General features: G+C 40.7%; 2 protein-coding genes across 3 annotated transcripts; both read right to left on the reverse strand.

Moving 5' to 3' along the window:
• Positions 1 to 423: 423 nt before the first annotated feature.
• Positions 424 to 1146, reverse strand: LOC129091778 (gap junction delta-3 protein-like). The gene has a single exon (XM_054599473.1). The coding sequence runs from the start codon at positions 1144 to 1146 to the stop codon at positions 424 to 426; it is 723 nt and encodes a 240-aa protein (XP_054455448.1).
• A 2404-nt stretch (positions 1147 to 3550) lies between these two features.
• top2a (DNA topoisomerase II alpha) lies at positions 3551 to 16523 on the reverse strand. Of its 2 annotated transcripts, none has more exons than XM_054598399.1 (35): positions 16360 to 16523; positions 15348 to 15494; positions 15044 to 15134; positions 14868 to 14931; positions 14556 to 14701; positions 14238 to 14335; positions 13932 to 14144; positions 13242 to 13415; positions 12835 to 12936; positions 12551 to 12688; positions 12315 to 12453; positions 12059 to 12216; positions 11687 to 11812; positions 11372 to 11482; positions 10921 to 11026; positions 10680 to 10789; positions 10366 to 10458; positions 10164 to 10278; positions 9937 to 10058; positions 9398 to 9546; positions 9026 to 9257; positions 8793 to 8927; positions 8419 to 8619; positions 8117 to 8312; positions 7717 to 7808; positions 7454 to 7612; positions 7270 to 7353; positions 6881 to 7090; positions 6535 to 6655; positions 5524 to 5691; positions 4982 to 5159; positions 4827 to 4876; positions 4603 to 4740; positions 4078 to 4304; positions 3551 to 3938 (listed from the first exon to the last, which is right to left on the reverse strand). In XM_054598399.1, the coding sequence occupies exons 1-35, from the start codon at positions 16375 to 16377 to the stop codon at positions 3789 to 3791; spliced, it is 4761 nt and encodes a 1586-aa protein (XP_054454374.1). In that variant the 5' UTR covers positions 16378 to 16523; the 3' UTR covers positions 3551 to 3788. The 2 variants fall into 2 exon arrangements, with proteins under 2 accessions (XP_054454374.1, XP_054454373.1); XM_054598398.1 differs by having other exon boundaries at positions 15348 to 15497.
• Between the last annotated feature and the right edge of the window lie 3749 nt (positions 16524 to 20272).

The following is a 20272-nucleotide window of genomic DNA, read 5'->3' on the forward strand; positions in this document are numbered from 1 at the left end:
CAGCTGTTATCTTCATTTTTAGATTTTGATTTCACTGTCCATAATCACTGGAATAACACAAGGCTGGCACAAGGGTGTATAACCAGTTCTCTTTAAAACAAAGACCTAGTCAGAGTTAAACAAGTGTATCAAGCGTAGTCCAAAGTATTTTTCCCTCCTGAAATGTTTATGGTCTGTAATGATTCATAAGACCAAACAAATCAACAATGACCCGGCCTAATCAGAGCCATCGGTCTTCTCTTGTTCCTGCTCATTTCCTGATCTTATGACTGACTCCATAGGCATTTCCTTATGATGTCTCCAACCATGAAAACTCCTATCCTCATTAACAATGAGATACTTTTCTAATGAAATAGCATAGAGGGATTAGTAATATTCTTCTAACATTTACATAAAAAAAGAAGTGATTTCTGCATGTTTGAATCAAGGCCGCCTCACATCATGAATGTCCTGCTGCTCATATATTTGCCTCCTCTGTGTTCGTGGCCGATTCCTCCTCTGCCTCCGCGGCTGGCTGGAGCAGAACCACTTTAAGGAACTGTAGAAAAGCTCTGCAATGCTGGAAATTGCCGATAACACCCCGACAGCGAAGTAAAAGCAGAGGAAGACAGTTTTTTCCGCAGGGCGGGAGGTGAAGCAGTCCACCGTGTAGGGGCAAGGGAAGCGACTGCAGGGGAACTGGGCCTCCACCTTGAAGCCGTACAGCATCCACTGGCCCACTAGGAAGCCAACTTCTGCCAATATGCGGAAGGCCACATTCACAATGTAAAGCCTCCTTAAATGGCGCTCTTCTCTGTAGTCCTCGCTGCTCATTTTGTTGGATTTGGAGGGGCTGGTACTCTTGTTGTGGTGATGCATGACATACATGAGGAAAACCAGGGAAGGTGTGGCGATGAGGACGATGTGGAACACCCAGAATCTGTACTGGGAGATGGGGAAGGCCATGTCGTAGCACACCTGTTTGCAGCCCGGCTGGAGGGTGTTGCAGGCGAACTCCTCTTGCTCATCATCAAACAGGTCACTAGCGACAGTTCCCAGGATCAGTATCCTAAAGACGAGCATGAGCAAGAGCCAGAAACGACCGAGCATCGTCGAGTGCGCCTGGAGGCTGTCAAAGAGTCCACCGAGGAAGCCCCATTCACCCATGATTGCAGCTCTGTCTTGGATATAGCTTCTTGAAAATCTGGAGATTTATCCACCTGCCCGTCTCAGCCTTCTCTGGTTAGAAAAAGAAACTGAAATGTATCTTATAATCTTCAATTCATGACTCATAGTGAGTCGACCAATCTTAAGGTCAAAGGTTGGTCAAGGAGTTAATGCCCCTACGGTGGCGATAAGGGTTCACATTCCAATCACCTGAAACCAAAAATAAAACTTGATTATACCCCCTGCAATAACAGCAATTTAAGCAATAAAGGAATAAAACAGGAACACCTATATTAAAGCCTCTTTGTTTATTGTTTCTTTAGGTTTCATTTAACACATAATCTTAAAGTGACTGTAAGAGAAAACATGTGAACCCAACAATGGGATATGTATGGGATAATGTGGGTTACTCTCCATACATGTGAACTTCACTTTCAGACATTTATGAATGAAGCTTCTATCAGCTACAAGCTGCTACTTGAGCTTTGATCAGAAACAGCTTGAGATGACACTACAGTTTCATCGAAACGCAAAGACATACAAAACCTACCCTGTTTGATAATCCTTAAAAATATTGTTCGGTTTCTTCTTGTTTGTCTTCTCCAAGTTGGATATAAACCAAAGGAAGTAGAAATAAAAATTGTGTCCAAGGAAGCGTTATGCTCATGTGCAGACGAGCTTATATTACTCTCTCTCCAAATGGCATGTGATTGAGGTATGTCGGGGCAAAAAGCTTAAAAAGGGCGGCAACAGTTTAGGAAATTGCTGCTACGTCCTAATCTGTGCCCATCAAGGGTCCCAAACAGAAGTGATGTTTACCCAAGAAAGGCAAAGTCTTGATGAACATTTCAAAGAGCTTCCTAAATAGCAGGAAGGATCTGTTTTAAGCTGTACCAGCAGTTTCCCCTGACCACAATGAACAACATGCAAAATGCATAAAGCACCCTAATTAACTGTACAAGCACTTAGTAGTACTTAATTCCGTTAGAATCCTTTATATACACCTGACGATTTTCATTGAGCTTAGAGACTTGAAGTTCAGAATTGGTTATTTTTATGCAAGCAATAAATTTAGTTTCCTAATGTTTATACTACTTTGGAGCTGTCCAAAGAAAATAGTTACTTACTCTAAATGACAACCAACTCTTAATGTTGAAATAAAATGCTACTTACCCATTCAATCTCAGCAATGACCCGATCCCGTTACATTCAATTCAATTCAGTTTATTTTGTATAGCCCAGAATCACAAATTTCCCTCAGAGGGCTTTACAATCTGTACACATGCGACATCCTCTGTCCTTCCCTCACATCGGCACAGGAAAAACTCCCCTAAAAAACCCCTTTAACAGGGAGAAAAAAGGAAGAAACCTATGGGAGAACGAGAGGAGGGATCCTTCTTCCAGGATGGACAGAATGCAATAGATGTCATGTGTACAGAATGAACAGCATAACAGAGATACAACACATTCAATGTATATGACATAAATGATTCATATAATAAGACTACTTATAATAACAGCAGCAATTATTATAGTGGAATTATAATTATGAAAATAGGGATAGTAATGTGATTAATAATAATAATAATAATCGAAGTAGCAGTGGGTGTCAGTCGGTTCACAGCAGGAGGCACGACTACGGTCCAGGTACCACAACGATTCATGGAAACCTGCAGAGCGAGAAAGCAAAAGGGCTTCAGGGTGGAAGTAAAGCTAAAATGCTTAATGGTACAGGTAATAGTAATAGTAATGTGACTAGTAATAATAATGGTGGTAGCAGTCGGTGTCAGCAGGGCCGTAGCAGGATGCACGACCACGGTCCAGGTACAGCCACGATTTATAGAAGCCTGCGAAGCGAGAAAGCACAAAGACTCCAGGGTACAAGCAAGTCAATAAGCGTAATAGTACAGGCAATAATAATAGTAATGTGACTAATAATGATAGTGGTAGTAGTAGTAGTGGGTGTCAGCAGGGCCTCAGCAGGTGGCACGATGACAGTCCAAATATAACCCCGATTCCTGGGAAACTGCGAGGCGAGAAAGCACAAGAACTCCGGGGAAGAAGCAAAATCAGTAATGTGCATAAATAGGAGATTAATACATAAAGAGGGAGTATACATCACAGTATAACTACTACACGTGTGGCTGACGCTCCTCCCACACTTAATTTGAAAGCTGAGAACCTAACTTGTACAGACAGATGACAGGTTTCACTAGATGTTAGCCCTAAAGCAAATAACAAGTCCAAGCACAATCAATACAAACAAGTTAACTTTATTTTTAAAATGAAAAGCCATTGAAATATTTACAGGACAAAACAATACACAATAAGGGGATTACAAAAAGACATTTCAAGAATAGAAAAAACTAAAACTAGACTTGCAAGCAGGTATTATGCAGTCCAAGCTTATTTATTTTACTTCTGCTCTTTGACAGGATGAGAAACCTTTTTGCCACAAGGGCTCAAGTTTTTTTTTAAAGGACTGCAGGTCTATTTAAGCCATAGCGTAAATGCTAGCATCCTTCAAGGGATACAAATAAAAGCCATATTAATCACAGGGCACAAACTACATATATGACTATGAAGGCTGATTAAGAACACGTCTTTAATACAAATACAAAAACTGATTTGGCAAGTCAAATTTAAAAGTCTTCATCTGAGTCGGAGTCAATTTTGTAGGTCATAGGTTTCCGGGCACGTGAGGGCTTGTTTCGCGCTGCCACGGCGACGGGAGTTGCTGCGTCCTGGTCTGAAACCTGGAAGCTGTCGTCCTCCTCCCAGTTCTTGGTTTTCTGCAGGAAGAGATATTTTTTTCAGCTATAAAAATGTGTTCATTTTGACTTACAACACCTAAATGAATGAAAAGATTGATAAATAAATATAGGACCATTAACCGCTTATGACCTTTCTGGGTTCAGTGTAGAAACTGACCTTGCTGGCAGTGGTTTTGGCCTTGAGGCGTGACATGAGGTCGCCTGAGCTGCTGTCAGATTCGTCGCTGATGGCCTTTTTTCGTTTCAAAACGGGTTTCGCCTTTGTAACTGGAGCTTTGGCTTCACTCTCTGAGTCACTGGAGTCAAATGAAGAGACCTTAGCAGCCGTGGTGGACGCAGGTTTGGGCTTAGAAAGAGCGTCTAGGATGGATGGCTGCTTCACATCTATGAGAAGTTAACAGGAAAAAAGAACTTTGTAGATTAGGGAAAGATGCATTATATTTATTTTAACCACGTGGACTTTTTAAATATCCAATCTACATGTACTTACCAGAAATATGTGTACGACTAGTGTTACAATTTGACTTATACTGTGATTTAATGGCACAATTTGATGATAAATAAATAAAATCAGCTTTAATATAACTTTCGAACTTTACCAATGCATCAGCTCATGAATCTGTGTGACATATAGACCACTATGAGCTGTCCCTAATAAGTCTTAACAGGCTGGTCTAATTACCTGCAGCCTTCTTTTTGGATGCAGCAGGTTTTCTGGGAGCAGCAGCTTTCTTGGGTGCAGCAGCTTTCTTGGGTGCAGCCTCCTTGGTTTTACGTTGAGCTGGAGCTTTGGGTGCAGGCAACTGATCATCCGACTGAGCTGCAAAAGTACCACAAAATGCAAATAATTAAACTTGGATCCCCGGATCAAAGCTCATCACATGGATGTCCCATGAAAATACTTACAGCTCGACTTGGCTTTAGCTTGTTTAACTGTCGTTTTGCTCGTTTTCTTTCTGCATGAAATGACAAAATTTGATTTAAGGTAAATAACTGGACTTGGAAAAATCTTGATGTTAAAGAAGCTTCAAACATCAAGTTGTTGGTTTTTTTATACTCACGTGGGTTCTGGAGCTTTGGGAGGTGGGGCTGGAGAGTCCACGTCGCTGTCAGCCATGGGCTGTGGGATAAAGCTATCATCATCATCATCACTGGTAACAGCTCTCTGTTTTGGAGCGTCCTTCTTCCCCCAGTCATCAAATTCATTTTCACTGTCGGACATACTGTACTTCACCGCAGCTTAGGAAACAGACAACAAAATTGTTTGGTTTAGCAATGCTGCCATGACAATCAGAGTAAGGAGCAGTTTGTAGCTGTTGCAAAGATAAGTTTGGGCTGAGTTGAGATAGAGATACAGAGCTAATGAGCCTCTCAGGAAATGCATTGTATCCATGTTTTCATCCAAAATCCCAAAAATTTCCAGAGTGATAGCATCTTGTCTCTCTGCCTGGGCTTTGGAAGATAGAATAGTGATGTGGCAAGTATTCGTATGTATTAACAAGCAGTCTTTTCATAGGACGATGAATTGATGGGAAACATAACCATAGATACAACTGTCTACCGATACGCAATGTTAGTGGTCAGGTTCATCTAGAGGATTCACCTTTAGTTTTGCGTTCCACTTTCTCCCTGGGGGCGACCACTTCCTCTGCCTCCATTTCACTCTCAGACAGATTGGCATCCGAATCCTCATCCGACCACGGATTCTTTTTGGGCTTCTTGGTCACAGCCTTGAACTGAAGAGTGCTCTGCCTGCTGGTCTTTGATGCTTCTGCAGAGAGAGTGTGTTTCTTAGTCATCTCAATCAAAAACGCAATGCAGCTTCATTACAGTCGATGCAGTATTAAAAAATGTGTAATCTGTGATAATTTACGTTCAAACATTACTTATGATAGTCAAGGTTTTTGCTCATTTTTGTTGTGAATGCTGTGATAGTCCACGCCCCCTAAACCATCCACTGTTGGCTATGCACAACATGCACAAATATGCAATCTGTTAATATTCTACAAACATCCAGCAGAAGTCTATGAGTGTGCCTATCTTGCTAGGAACGTTATATTATTTTGTAAGCTTAAGTAGTATGGCACATCACCTCAGTCAGTTTATAAACATGGTAGGGTTAGTGGAGTAAATGTTGCTGTAAAATCCAGAAATTCTAGGTAGATATGAAAAACACCGTAATGGTATGCAGCCCTGTATCGTATCTCTGAAGTACGATATCAATTATCTAACAGGTGGCATGCTTAAAATGTATTCAACAAAACCACATTTTTTGTTTTCAAAATGCTCTGAGGGTAGTAGAAGTTTGCATATGATGTATTTTGCCAATGCTGCCACTAGATGCCACTGAAGAACCATTGCTAACTTGTTGCTGGACTGTATTTATCAAAATTATATTTTGATCACAATTGTTGAACAATGATTTAGAAAAAAGTTTCTTGATTTTTTTCATTTTGTTTGATATAATTATTTTTTACTTTTTGGAAATATAAAATATTATACATGACAGAAGATGGGGGAACAGTCTGATCTTCTTTTCAAGAGAAAGTCTTTAAGGCACACGCTCAGTGGTCATCTCTAAACTCCTTACATTCTAACATTTTCAGCCACTCACCCGTTTCCTTTGCCTGGGTTCTAGGCTTCTTGCCCAGTCGTGCAGCCAAACCAATCTCCTCACTCGGCACCTCGTTCTCTGCATCATCTCCAAACTCCATCTTCACCACGCAATCTTCAGACTACAATTACAGAAATGAGGTCAAGCTAAATGTTACTTTCATTTGGGGAGTCTGCTGTCCCAAAAAATGTTCAGGAAGCAGATGTAAGACTTAGAACCCACAACTGTCTAACAGTTGTGATAACTGGAATCACTAAAAACCCAATAAACTACAAATAATAACAATTTCAAGGCAGACCAACATCATCCTTGTCTAGTGGGATTTTACTAATCTGAAAAGACATACCTTGACTTTTCTGCCCTTCTTGCCTTCTCCTCTCCTAAGACAAGCCTTCCTGTTGGCTTCAGCCTTCATGGTGCTGGTGATGCGCGGGACAACGCGGCGACCTTGCGGCGTGGGCAGAGTCTCCAGCTTCACCTTCATCGCTTTGCCTTTTCCGGCCCCCTTTTTAACAACAGGCATTTCGGCATCCTTCTTTTCTTTTGCCTCAATTCTCTGAGCACAAGGAGGAACAAGATCAGAGGCTTAAATCATTGCTCAATATGCATGCTCATCCGGCATTGGTGATATGAAAATGATTTATTATGCAAATTATATTGCTAATCCCTCTTCTACAACTGTGGTGGAAGTCAGACCATATGTGACATATATGCAGACAGATAAATAGACAATACCTCCAGTTCCTCGGAGAAAGCAGCAAGGTCTTCCTTCCACAGGTCTGTTGGAGCCTTCTTCTTCAGGATGTCGAGCTCCGTCATCTATAAAACAGCAGTTGGGTCAGAGATGTTTACACGAGATAAACCAATTTGAAGTTAGAATCAGAAGTCAGTAAGATGACAGTATAGCTGGACATCACACCTTAGCATCCCGCTGTTTGCACAGCTCATCTTTCTTTTCTTTGCTCAAGTACCACATGGGCATGCTCAGCAGGTAGTTGTAGTCTGGCCCGCTGGTGTCCTCCTCCTCCGCTCCTTCCTCCGCTCCTTCCTCCACTTCTTCCTCCACCACGTCCACATTCTAAAAGCATGAAGACGAACATATAATATTTGCCCTAGTGGAGGCTGACTATCTAGCATTCTGAATTCAATTAGCTGAAAAACATATGATTTAAAGTCTCCTACCTTCTCTTGGGCCTGTTTCCAAGCCTTGACTGGGTCAGAGTCGTAGCCCATCTGCTGCAGCATGCGAATCAGTTCCTTCTTTGGCTTGTTCTCTAAAAAGTAGATGAACATTGTTAATACTTTTGATAAAAGGAAAATCAAAACAAATTCTAGGTCGACACAATTTTGGCTAAAATGATCATTTAAATTGTGACTGCTATGAATATTAAAATTTAAGAAGCTGTTTCGAATGAAAAATATAAACAACTATTTTTCAACATTTAATTTAAAGCTGCACTTTACTCACCATTAGTGGACAGTAATGTAAAAATACAAACTATGTATCTCCCTTGTTTGTATGTCTTTCAAATTGAATTGCAGCAGTGTATGCCTTAAATTAAAATGGAAACAAGTCACTAACCAATGACCAAGCTGCCCTCGATTTTCTCCAAGATGAAGCGGGCCTGGTTTGTGAGTCTAGCACTCTCTGCCCCCAGCATGCCGACCAACCAATCCTTTCTCAGCACATAGTAATTCATCCTCAGCTCAAAGAAGTCCTTGAGAATATCCTGCACAGACTCATACTTCTTCAGGCTGCCCACATGGTCAAAGAGAACCTAAAAAAAAGAAAAGAAAATAATAATTAACGTCAGGTACATGAAGACTGGATCCATCCCCTCTAGCTGAAACATTAGATATGTGCGTATGTGCAGCAGCAGTTACCATAGAATTGCAAGTGATGGTGTTCTGAAGTTTGAAGACTTTGTGGAGGCCAGCAGCCTCTGCCTCACTCAGCTTCTCTGTTGTCATCTTGACCACAAAGCGCACGGTGGTGTCGGTGTGATATTCCTTGTAGTCCGTGATCAGAGGAGGGACCTTCTCTGTGCCTGTCATCATTGGCTCCAGCACGTTCTCCTTGTAGTACTAGACCACGGGGAATCACGGTAAATGACATATAGATGTAATTAAAATGATCCTAAAAGTACCTTAAATTAATTTATTTCATTCTAGAGTCAATGTTACAAGCAGCATCAATATACATGAAGGGTTATCCTGAACACATCCCTAATGAGTAGGACAAAGCTTTAGTGACTAACCTGCGTCCAGGATTTGACAGGCAACTCAGAGATCTCAATGGTGGTGGAATCAATGATGGCCACCTCTCCACTGTTGATAAACTGGTTGTCCAACACCTGATCAAGCGTGCCTTTGAAGCCTTTGTAGTTTGGAAGCTGTGGGAGAAAAAGGCTCCCTCGTCATCTGATTTGTTCACCAGTAGACACAAGATAGCAATCCTCGGAAAGCAACAACAGCCATTTCTGGTCCTCACCATGGGCAGAGGCTCGTCCCCATTGAGCATACGGTGGATGTTGCTGACGATCTCTCGAATGTCGTAGTTGGGGATCCTGCTGGCCCAGCCTGTGCCGATACCCTCGGCACCGTTCACCAGCACAGTGGGGATGATCGGCATGTACCACTCCGGCTCCACACGCTGGTTATCATCAATGTTGTACTTGAGCAGGTTGTCATCCACGGTTGGGAAAACAAGGCGGGCCAGAGGGCTGGAGGGACAGAAAATTGGGATAATTCTTAAGTTAATCACCAACTTAGTAAACTATTTAATGAACTCCCCCAGGTTCTTAAATGTTTGCATGATGTCTGTATCTTTAGATTATTAGTAGTTTGCGAGGAGGCTGCTGACCTGAGCATGGTGAAGATGTATCGAGGGCTGGCAGAGTCCTTGCCACCATGTAACCTGGTTCCAAACTGACCCAGAGGCTGCAGCAGGTTCAAGTTGTTGCTTCCCACAAAGTTCTGGGCCAAGCCAACAATGGTCATCATCAGAGAGACCTAAAAAATATATATAAGAGTTGAAGAGATTAAATCAACCGTATCGTCAAAAATGCTAAATATAGCTAACACTGTTCACCAGGAAGTTAATTTATTTATTTAACCAGAACCTTTATGAATCTGGTCAGGGCCTGCAGAAGACTTGACAGTATCAAATCCAAGTCAATGTAAAGGTTGAAGGCAAATGACATACAATGTGCAACAGTAAAATTCAACCGAAATAAAATACAATACATATGAACAGTTCAATTAGCAGGGGCTTTACATCAAACAAACTACTTTAGACACTGAAAAGTCAACCAAAGAAAGCGCCACAGAAAGTTTACAACAAAAAAGGCATTGTTAACAAATGTGGGAAATGAACCAATCAAAGTTGTAATGTCGTCCCACCTCTCCATGATGGTAGGCTGACATCTCAGCCACCGAGCCGGCCAACTGGGCCACCTTCACCTCCCGCTTGTCATTCCTCTTGAAGCAACTGAACAGGACCTTCCTCTGGCCTGGTTTCAGACCTGACATACACACAAATCCAGGCACATATTAAACCACGCCCACACCTAACAAAGATTAAGATTTACAAACGTGTTCTTGGTAATCATCATCATCATTTCACACACCGTCCACCAGGCTGGGGATGGACCTCTCATTGTCCGAGTTGGAGAAAAGTACCAGCTCCTTGTTGACAAAGTCGTTGTAAGAGAGGGACTTGGTGGACTGACTGTAAAGGTACTCCTGTGAAGAGACAGCGAAGAAATATTGTAAAACCCAACAATAAACAGTAATAAAGCAGATTAAATTGATCAATTGTTGGGACATTACCTCTGGCAGGTTGTGAGCCCTGCGCTGACGCCTGTTGAGCATGAAGTTGGTCAGCCACACTTTACGCTCTTCCACTTTCTTCTTGCTAAAGGCCTGGGCAAAACAAAACAAAAAAAAGACACAATAATCAGATATTTAAACTCTAACTTATAATTAGATACTAGTCAGGAAGTTTGAGATTACTTATAGTGCCCCCTGTAAATTGTTTACAAAAGGGTCTCGAAAGTTTTAATTAGATTTTGTGTTATCATCCCAGGGTGTACTATAAATTTAATTGGCTAATTAAGGAGCCAACAAGAAGGGTGACATCTTACAAGGGTGATAGCTTCATCATCTTCAGGTCCAGAGTACTTGAATGGGATACGGTGTTTCTGCATATCAGAGAAGTACTCCTTGGCTTCCTGCGATGTGCTGGTTCCCAAACCTGGTTGGACAAAGGCCACAAAGGTTAGATAGAGCATTATAATGACACAAGGTTTTAACCATGACATTGGCCAGGTATGAAGGGGTGCTTACTTGTGCTTTTTACTACCACACAGGGGTTTTATAACAAACCTTTGTAGTATTTTGTTCTCCAAGATTTGTGGTTGGGCTGGCTGTCCTTCCATGCATTGTATTCAGGGATACTGTAGAAAGACAGCTGAGTTTTCTTATGAGATGCCTAAAGAGAGGGGAAAAGGTAAGAAGTCTGTGTTTGATGACAAAATGGTAAAATCAGGATAGAATATGATCATCAAAGAGGATTCATAAAGAGTGATATTTGGACATAAATGGTAGAATTGTTGTCAAAAAGCAAGGGTTCTGTGGTTTTGACACCAGATGGCAGTGTTGTTGCAAATTTAGGGGGACTACTGAAAAAGTGTGGACCTTTACCAGGGCTAGAACTCATCCTTTGTTTCACATTATATGCTATATTCCCAAACCATTTAGCTACTTTTGATAAATAATGAAATAACTTGTCAAACACAGCCCAGATATCTTGTGGTGTCAGTGTGAGACTATGCACCTTGATGATGGGGGTGATGAACTCTTCTAGGAAGTTGTGGCGCAGCAGTGATGGCCAGTTATGGTGGATGAAGTTGATTAGAAGGCCCTTAATGTGGGAGCCATCTTGATCCTGTCACAATTAAAGGAATACAGTAGAGTCAAGTCATATTAATGGTAACAGTAAAGATTAATCAACTCAAACTTTTACATGTCGCACTGCGCCTAAATTGAATTGGGTGACAAACGTAAAAAGTAAAGTTAACAAGGTGCTCTATGAAGATACATTTTAAAGGATGAATGATGTCTAAGATGAGAATAAAGACTCCTGTCACACCTGATCTGTCATGATCATGATCTTGCCATAACGCAGACTCTTGAGGGATTCTGGGTCGCTGTAGTTCTTCTTGTACTGAAGGCCAATGATCTTAATGATGCTGTTGATTTCAGCATTCTCCATGATCTGACGAGGAAGACCAAACAAATTTACCTTCAGCTGTTTGCTGAACAAATTACAGACAGATAATGCTCAATACGGTTCTCTGATTTAACCCATTATTTGATGTTTTAAGATATTGTTAATGCATCGGTTTCCATCCCAGGTAAATACAACACCAGCTATATATTTATGATATAAAAAACATGTGCATCTGCAGAAAACATGCAGCTGCCATCTAATGACTATGAGCAAAATGCTGTTGAGCCTAACCTGTTTGAGTGTGGCCTCCCGGACGTTGAGCATTTTTCCTCTGAGAGGGAAGACGCCATAGCGGTCCCTGCCGACCACTCCCAGCCCAGACACAGCGAGTGTCTTGGCCGAGTCTCCCTCAGTAAGGATCAGCGTGCAGCCGATGGAGTTCTTCCCACCTGCCAGAAAAGTTGGTTACTGCACAATGATGGCGGCTAATTTGCCTTCTCAACAGACCAAGACTGGACAAAGACCAAAACTGGCGTGTAAACAATACCTGCTTCGTTGGCATCGTCCAGTTTAGGAACCCCTTTGATTTTTGTGTGCTTTACACTCGAGCATTTCTTGTTTAGCTGGGTCTGAGCCTTGAAGTTCACCCAGTTCATGATACTTTCTACAATTCCACCAGATGTGGCCTATGGAGAACAGAAAATGAAGCGGAATTTGTGATATTCTGAATGATTAAACTTTGGAGGGTAAAGAAATCCATTGCCGGTGATTCTTCATTGGCACCTGTTTGATGAACTTGTCACTGAGAGGACAAGTGGACCCAAAGCTCTTCTGCTGCAGCGTCATGTTCTCTTTGGTCTGAGAGTCAAAGGTGGGGTTCTCAACCAGGCAATTGACAAACAGCCACAGGTGGTTCTTCACCTGGATGGAGATGGAGTGGACAGTTCTTAGGTGTTTGATCTGCTAACAAGAGACTAGAAATCTCTGGAATATATTTCCAGCTACTTAGTATTGCTCCAGCGGTTATGACAACAATTCAATCACGTAATTTCAGCTTCGTACTGTACCTGGAAAGGCTTGATGGCCACCCCAGCTTTGTTCTTCTTCTTCACCACTTCAATGAGCTTGCTAACCACCTGGTCAGCAACATAGTCAACGTGTCTCCCTCCCTGAGGTCCAGAGGACAAACACAAGATCCCATTTTCAGAATCAATGACATAAGTCTTAATCATAGTGACACAAAGTAGCCGGGAGAGCTGCCAAACTTGTACTTAGCTGCCAGAGGAGCCTGGTCTACTGGTTCAGTCAGCCAAAAAAAAAAAATGCCTCAAAGCAGCTCTACCATGTAAATTTAAACAGGTGCCCACTATTTCATCAGACTACTTACATTTTATTTATTTATTGGTTTATCTTTGAGGTCACAACCCAGAGTCAATCTATTTCTCTGTTACACATAAACAATAAATGACATTACCTTGGTTGTAGCAATACTGTTGACAAAGCTGACTTGCTGGAAACCTTTCTCACTCATGGTGAGGCAGACCTCCCAGCGCTCGTTGGCAATCTCGTGGACTATGGTGAGGGCACTGCCGAGCTCGTCCACCTTGTCCTTCACATACATGTCCACGTAGCTACGGAAGCCTACAAGCTGGAGTACAAAGGTGGTCTTAGTCTTGATCAAAAGATTTACCTTCCACAGGCTTATGCATTGACCAGTAGAATCATAAACAGGTTAAAACCCAATAGGCAAATTAAAATGGTAGAAAATGAGTGGTGTGTTAATTTCTGTCTGTACATTTAAAATCTGTTATGCAAACTCCTGCATCAAAGCCATGTAAACTTTAACATGTAAAAAAATCCCTTTGAGAAATGTCATAATATATCATGTAGTACTCTGAATGCCAAGAAAAAACAGGTTACATTTTCAAAACATTTTCCAGCACAAGGAGCTTTAACCAGCTTCAAAATGTAGTATTATGTTTCTGGAAGCTGTCTTGACATTTGTTGACTATGTTTTAAGTTAATTTTGAATCTTGCTAATGTTATTTGAAAGGACAAATACAAGAAATTTCTAGTTTGGTAAGAGATAACTGATTGGTAGGTGGTTGAGAGAAAGCAACAAGCGAAAAGTGAGAAAGAAAAATGAAACGGGATGGTAACTCACTGGCAGCCTCTTGCCATTGAAGAACACACGGACACCTTTGGAGACTCCAGCAATGTCATAGGCCCTCCTGGTCATCAGAGCCACTGTGTCTTTGTCCAGGATGCTCATTTTAAACTTGGCTAGGTCTGGCCTGAAGGTGATGCAAGTGTATTCCTCTCCTTCAAAGGGTTTGATTTGGGAATCCCCTGTTCTGCCCATGTTGTCATACCAAGTCTGTGGAAAACATGGAGGAACTGTGAAATTACATATTTCCCTTACAAGTTATGATAATTACAAAAGAGTAAATGTGGTCAGCCCAACCCCTACCTGCTTGAAGTTTTTCTTGGACTCTTTACAGGCAGTCTCTACAGTGAACTTTGTGCTAAAGATGTTGCAAAGCTTAGCACCATATCCATTGCGTCCACCTAAAGAAGAAGTGTTGATATGAAGATGTGGGCTAGGACACTAGAAAAGTAATGGTCCACTGCTTAAACACAAAACATGGCTTTAGAATCTTCAAACAAAACCCTATGTGTGGCTTTAAATAACATTTGTGTTGACTTCCCAAGCATTATGTTCATGGTTTGCAATGATAATATTCCAATAAATACACTTCAGTCTTTAGAATTCCTATATTAGTCTCACCAGTGACTTTCTTCTCGTCATCATCATAGTTACTGGAGGTGAGGAGCTGTCCAAAGATGAGAGCAGGCACATAGACCTTCTCCACTTTGTGCTCCACCACAGGGATACCCTTCCCGTTATTCCACACACTAATGGTGTTGTTCTCACTAAAAAGCAAAAACATACACACACATTTCATCATGTGCTTCTGGGATACCAAGGAACGCAGTTGAGCTGGGGCTATTTGACAACTTACAAGCAAAGAGACACTGTGGTGGGATCATAAGATATTTTAAGATCTTAAAAGGTAATTCAATGTTATATATTACTCACACATCTATGTTGATTTTGATGATGGACATGCTCTTGTCCCTCTGCTTATTGTCAGATGCATTTACTGTGGAAACGCAGGGAAAAAAGCCTCAGTATAGTAGGACAGCCAAGTGACAGCCAGCAAATTGTCTACTTACATGATACATAATCTTAAATTATGTGAGCCATTTACTCACCAAGGATCTCATCAAAAATCTTGTAAAGCCCAGGCACAAACGTCACATCACGGCAGTTCAGTCCATCATCCTCATCATACACCCACATTTGCTGAGGAAAGAAGTATAATATGAACCATTAATTCTATGTTCTCTTTATCAAAATCCTGAAACTCTGCAGGAGCCAAATTCTTCAGAAATGTATCTAAAAAAGGCCACCCACACATTAGCTTCTGTGAGATTTAACCACGAACTTGAATCAATAAAGGTTTATTAGAGAAGCCATCAATTTCAAAGTGATAGACATGGCCGTGTGACCTCTTACTTGGGTGACAGGCTCTACAGAGCCAACGTAGGAGTCCGGTCGGAGCAAAATGTGCTCCAACTGCGTCTTCTTCTGATAGATCCTCTCCACTGACAGCCGCTTCGGATCTTTCTTCGTCTTTTCCAACGGCTTGTTTTCAAAGAAGGCCTGCTGGGAATGACACAGGGTTATCTTTTGAGTTTTCTCGCATTGCAGTCCAGACTGCAGCAGGAGTTATATTTGTGTTACAAGCAACCTTGGTACAGTGTACAACAGAATCTGCAGTGACACCAGCTCAAACAGCTCTACAGCCTTGTGATTACTTGAATCTTGAGTTTTAATGTTGACAAAATTTCTGACAATTTGGTAAACACAAATACTAAGTCTACTAAAAAAATAATAATAAATCAGTGAAGTCTTGTCTACTAAACACCCTCTTGTAGTTCCTGGGATCTGATTTCAATGTGTTGCTCAAAGGCACATCAGGAGGGCAGATGCTTGAACGTTGCTGGTTAAAGACACGCTTTTTATTTGGAAAAAGACACGTGTAATCCACACCATCTACACATATAATTATGATTGATAATGCCACACTTTGAATGATCTTCCCAGGGGGATTAACTGCAACATTAGCTAACGTTTTGATACTAACGTTAATTGAATGCAACATTAGTTCAGGAAACTTTATTTCTTAATTGATGTGATGCAACGTCCCTTTAGGGTTAACAATAGCCTTTCTAAGTAACGTTTGCAGGATGGTTTCTAAACATGCATTGGCCTGCAGCTACATCACAGCCGATGGTGTGCAGTGTGTCTGGGAGAGTTAGTTACTGAGCATTGTCCTTTGCTTGACAAGTGCAGTGCGGATAGTTGTGTTAAAGTTCTTACTACTAACTAGCGTCAAACGATGTTAGCTTAGCACATTAGAACCGTTGCTAAGAATTCTCACTAACAATAACGTTAGCTGCTGGCTAGTTCCTCGGTAGGTTAGCAGGTTAGCTAGCAGCAAATATCTTCGTTTCGGTAAAGTTACCTTCAGTGGTTCCGCCATTCTTCTTATTTACTGCTTAACCCCGGTGCTTCCAATAACTCTTAGACTACGTTTAAAACTAACGTTAGCTAACAAACTACCACCTCAACTGTTGCCTGGCTGCACTAAAACGTTCCGTCTCTGACTGAATCGAGAACCCACTTTGAAAATTCAAAACTTGGAGGTAACCTCTCCCGCCAGCCTCATTGACCAATCAGACGAAGGGGCCTCTGACGTTCAGCAGCCAATAGCCGACGGTTGAGGAGTATTGGAAGCCCGCCCACATTGTGTCTCACGGCCAATCAACTTCCCCAGATAGAAAAGAATAGAATAAGATACATGTTCGGAAATAAATGAGCAAATTAAGATATGTATCATTGACAAAATATCATCTTAAACTAAAAAAAAAGGGTTGACAACTAAATACCGTGTTATTGTTTATCATAAAAACAGTCCATTTAATTGTGATATAATTCTGATTGGTAATAACTGGCCAATGTGAAAAAACCATTACATGTGTAAACTGTGATTGATTGACTGAATAAGTGATTTCTTATGGATCACATGTTCATGATTAAGCTACAATACATTCACCAACACTGATAGGTGAGCTGAAACAATTTCGTTGGTCTACCAATATCTTACAAAACATTATTAAATCAACCTTTTACCAATACATGTCTAGGTCTATATGCATGCACAGTTAACAGCACATATCTCATTTATAAAGTGATCAGCTGAGTATATGAACATTGGTATGTTTTTTTTTATATATAGGCTATAGGGTACTGTTGCACACTGGAAAAGCTCAACATGAGATTAGAGTGCTGCCTTTGAGCTTAAAAGGTGTTGGGAGACGGTTATTGGGTGAGCAGTGTCAGAACTACAGCCCATTAACCCTTTGGGGTTATGTGTAAAAGGGGTTGTAATTTCCACACAGTTCAATGGATATTGATGTAAACACCATTAAACCATAGAGTTAGCACTTTGCTTGCGCTGTATGTACTATAGGCTACATACAGTGTGTAGACACATATCTTAAAAAATGTAATTCTGTTACAAGACCTTTTGTAACTCATAGAAGTTTTATTAAACACACACTATTGTTCAAGCGCTTCAAAAGCTTTTGACCTTAATCTAGGTGAAACAAATTCAGGTTAGGCCTCATCAAATTATTGACTAGAGCTTTAGCTCTTGTAATCAAGTCTGTGATACAGTTGTATTCTGTTCCATTATAAAATAACATGTCTGACTTATTACTATGCCTAACTGGTTACCAATTTATAGGCCTTTCTTTATTGATGTGATATCGAAAAAGCTACTGTATGGCACTTTTAAAGCTTTGCCATGTTCTTTGAAGCCTAATATGCTTGCTGTATAATCCTGCAGGATTTTCAAGGATCAGAGAAACTGTGATATTCACAGCTGCAGAATGACATTCAGAATTCACAGAGCTAAGAAATGTTGCAGTAACGTCTGTGTGCACATTCTACCTCATTACATCTCTTTTAAGCTGCACCTGCAAAGTCGGCAAATAATTTACCACCTCACCGAGAAGTCAAGTGTTCATCAGCACCTGAGGTACTTGTATCAGCCAAAGTAGCCTACAGCAGGTGACAGCTGCTTCTTACACACAGGCTAAATAGGTTTAGTACTGAAGATGTGAATCTCATAACAAGGAAATAGTAGCAGGTTCAAAATTATTCTCTTTTGAATAATCAGAGAGTCAACAAAACTGGCACATTTTAAGATATACATTCACGATAAATGAATGAAAGAACTATAGTAACATTTTAAAATACGTCATAGAAATACTGGTTGACATTGATCGCTCGGATGGTTTAGACAAACGAGCAATAACCACTACAAGCGCACATATTTTCTCAGTATTCCCTAATAAACCACCGTTCATATGTACCTTTTGGACACTAAGGATACAACCTGTTATATAATGTTATGTATATATATCCTTCCTGTAAGTCGCTTTGGATAAAAGCGTCTGCTAAATGACTGTAATGTAATGTAATGTAATATGTACTGTAATGTACAAAAGACAGTGTTTTCCTGGGAGTGCAATGTTCTCTCTTTCTCAAAGAGTTCAATTCCAATTTTGCTGAAAATATCAATAGTCTCTCCCATCACCTCTTCCTCTCTCCTACAGTTCCTCCAATCTCTCTGTCACACACGCATACACACTGCACATGATAGCTGCCTAAAAGCTATTTAGCGGCAAATTAGTTTATCTCCCGAGAAGTGTGGCGATGCAGTTTCATGATATTCCTTAACTGATGCTTTTAAAGCTTAGTATCATCGTGCAGAGCTTTCCTTCATGTCAGCTGATGTAAATTGATTCAGGAGTTTAGGGTTTAAGACAGCATTATAGAGAAAAGACAGGATTTTGTTCAGTAGCAAACATCAGCTTTTACATTTCTAGGCCGTATCAGTGAATGGAAATGCAGTACCCTGATTTATCTAACAGTTCCATCATACTTATCTGTCTTCCTCTGCTTTGTTGCCCACTCCTCTGACCTTGGCATGATAATAATAGGGCTGAGGAGCTTAGCTTGAGCTGTAGTCCAGCAGATGTAGTAGAGTGTATGTACACAAAGACACACACAGCTTCACACATGAATGAAGGTGCCAACACACATTACAGTATGATTTTGCAATTGGTATCTTCTGCCAGAAAGAAAGATTGATCCTGACTCCTTTAAGAAATATAATAGAATGTCAAGCCAGCCGCCCTCATAGTTGTTTTTTCATACCTGCAACACAAGGGATCAGATATGCTACCTTGAAAATAGAACATTTTTGATCCACCTGAAAAGGAGACAATTTAGACTCAAATGTTCTTGTTGAGCCTCTATATGTATTTTTCTAAAGAAGAATTGTGAACAGTAGCAGTGTTTAGTCTTTTTTAAGATCGAATTCACTGTTACCTTCAGAAATATTCCTTCATCACATCATAGCTGTAACCAGATGCATAATCCAAAGGAAAAAAACAACAACAACAAAACAAACGAGATAGAACATGTTCCTTTTTATTGTTTAAGAGGTGAATAAACAGAGCCAGGCTAGCTGTTTCCCCCTGCTTTCAGTCTGTATGCTTAACTAAGCTAACTAGTCTAGTATTTAACGAATTTAACAGATGTGAGAGGGGTATCAATCTTTATTTAACTCTTGGCAGGAGAGCAAATAATATTTATATTACTAATATTTGTGAAAATGTTTAACTAATCATTTTAATGGTAAAATGGTACATAGAAGACAATCTGACAAATTAGGTAGTTAAGCAAATTCATGTTGATGTAGAATAACTTCTATTGGCTTCTGATACATTTTTCTAGGAGTACTATTTTTCTTTCAAATGTATTTATCCAAAGAGTAGAACATTTCAAGGTAATTTATGTTTTTTGTTGTTGTTGCAACTATGCCATTGCTATTCGAATCTTGTAGCACACACACAGAATTCCTCTTATCTATTTCTAGTGGGCAGTTTGAAACGGGGAATACTAAGTACTTGGCATCCAAAAATAGTCATCCATCTGAAGTTGCTGAGAGACGTTAGCAAAGTAGATGGACACCCTGGCTCTCAGTACCACCTGCTTTCCTGTTTATTTATTGATGGGCCTGTGTTTTTCTGTGGCCTGATACAGCTTGACTATTGGGGAAGGAGGGTAACTTGATGTGTCATAGATCTGTTGATAGCTGTCTAAAGGGACTGTTTGGTGCAACTTGATGTCATACAAGGCTGGAGCTGCTTTACAGATATTAGGGTGACAGGAAAACAACTGCTGATTCCCGCTGAGCACTTGAAAGAGCTTGTGCCAGAAGAAACCTGGGTTGTGAAAGCGATATATCTGTTGACAGTACAGTGACAAGGATGCCTTTCAACATTATATCTTCATTTAGGCTC

This window comes from Anoplopoma fimbria, chromosome 5, assembly GCF_027596085.1.
Source record: "Anoplopoma fimbria isolate UVic2021 breed Golden Eagle Sablefish chromosome 5, Afim_UVic_2022, whole genome shotgun sequence".
Classification (NCBI taxonomy): Eukaryota; Metazoa; Chordata; class Actinopteri; order Perciformes; family Anoplopomatidae; genus Anoplopoma; species Anoplopoma fimbria.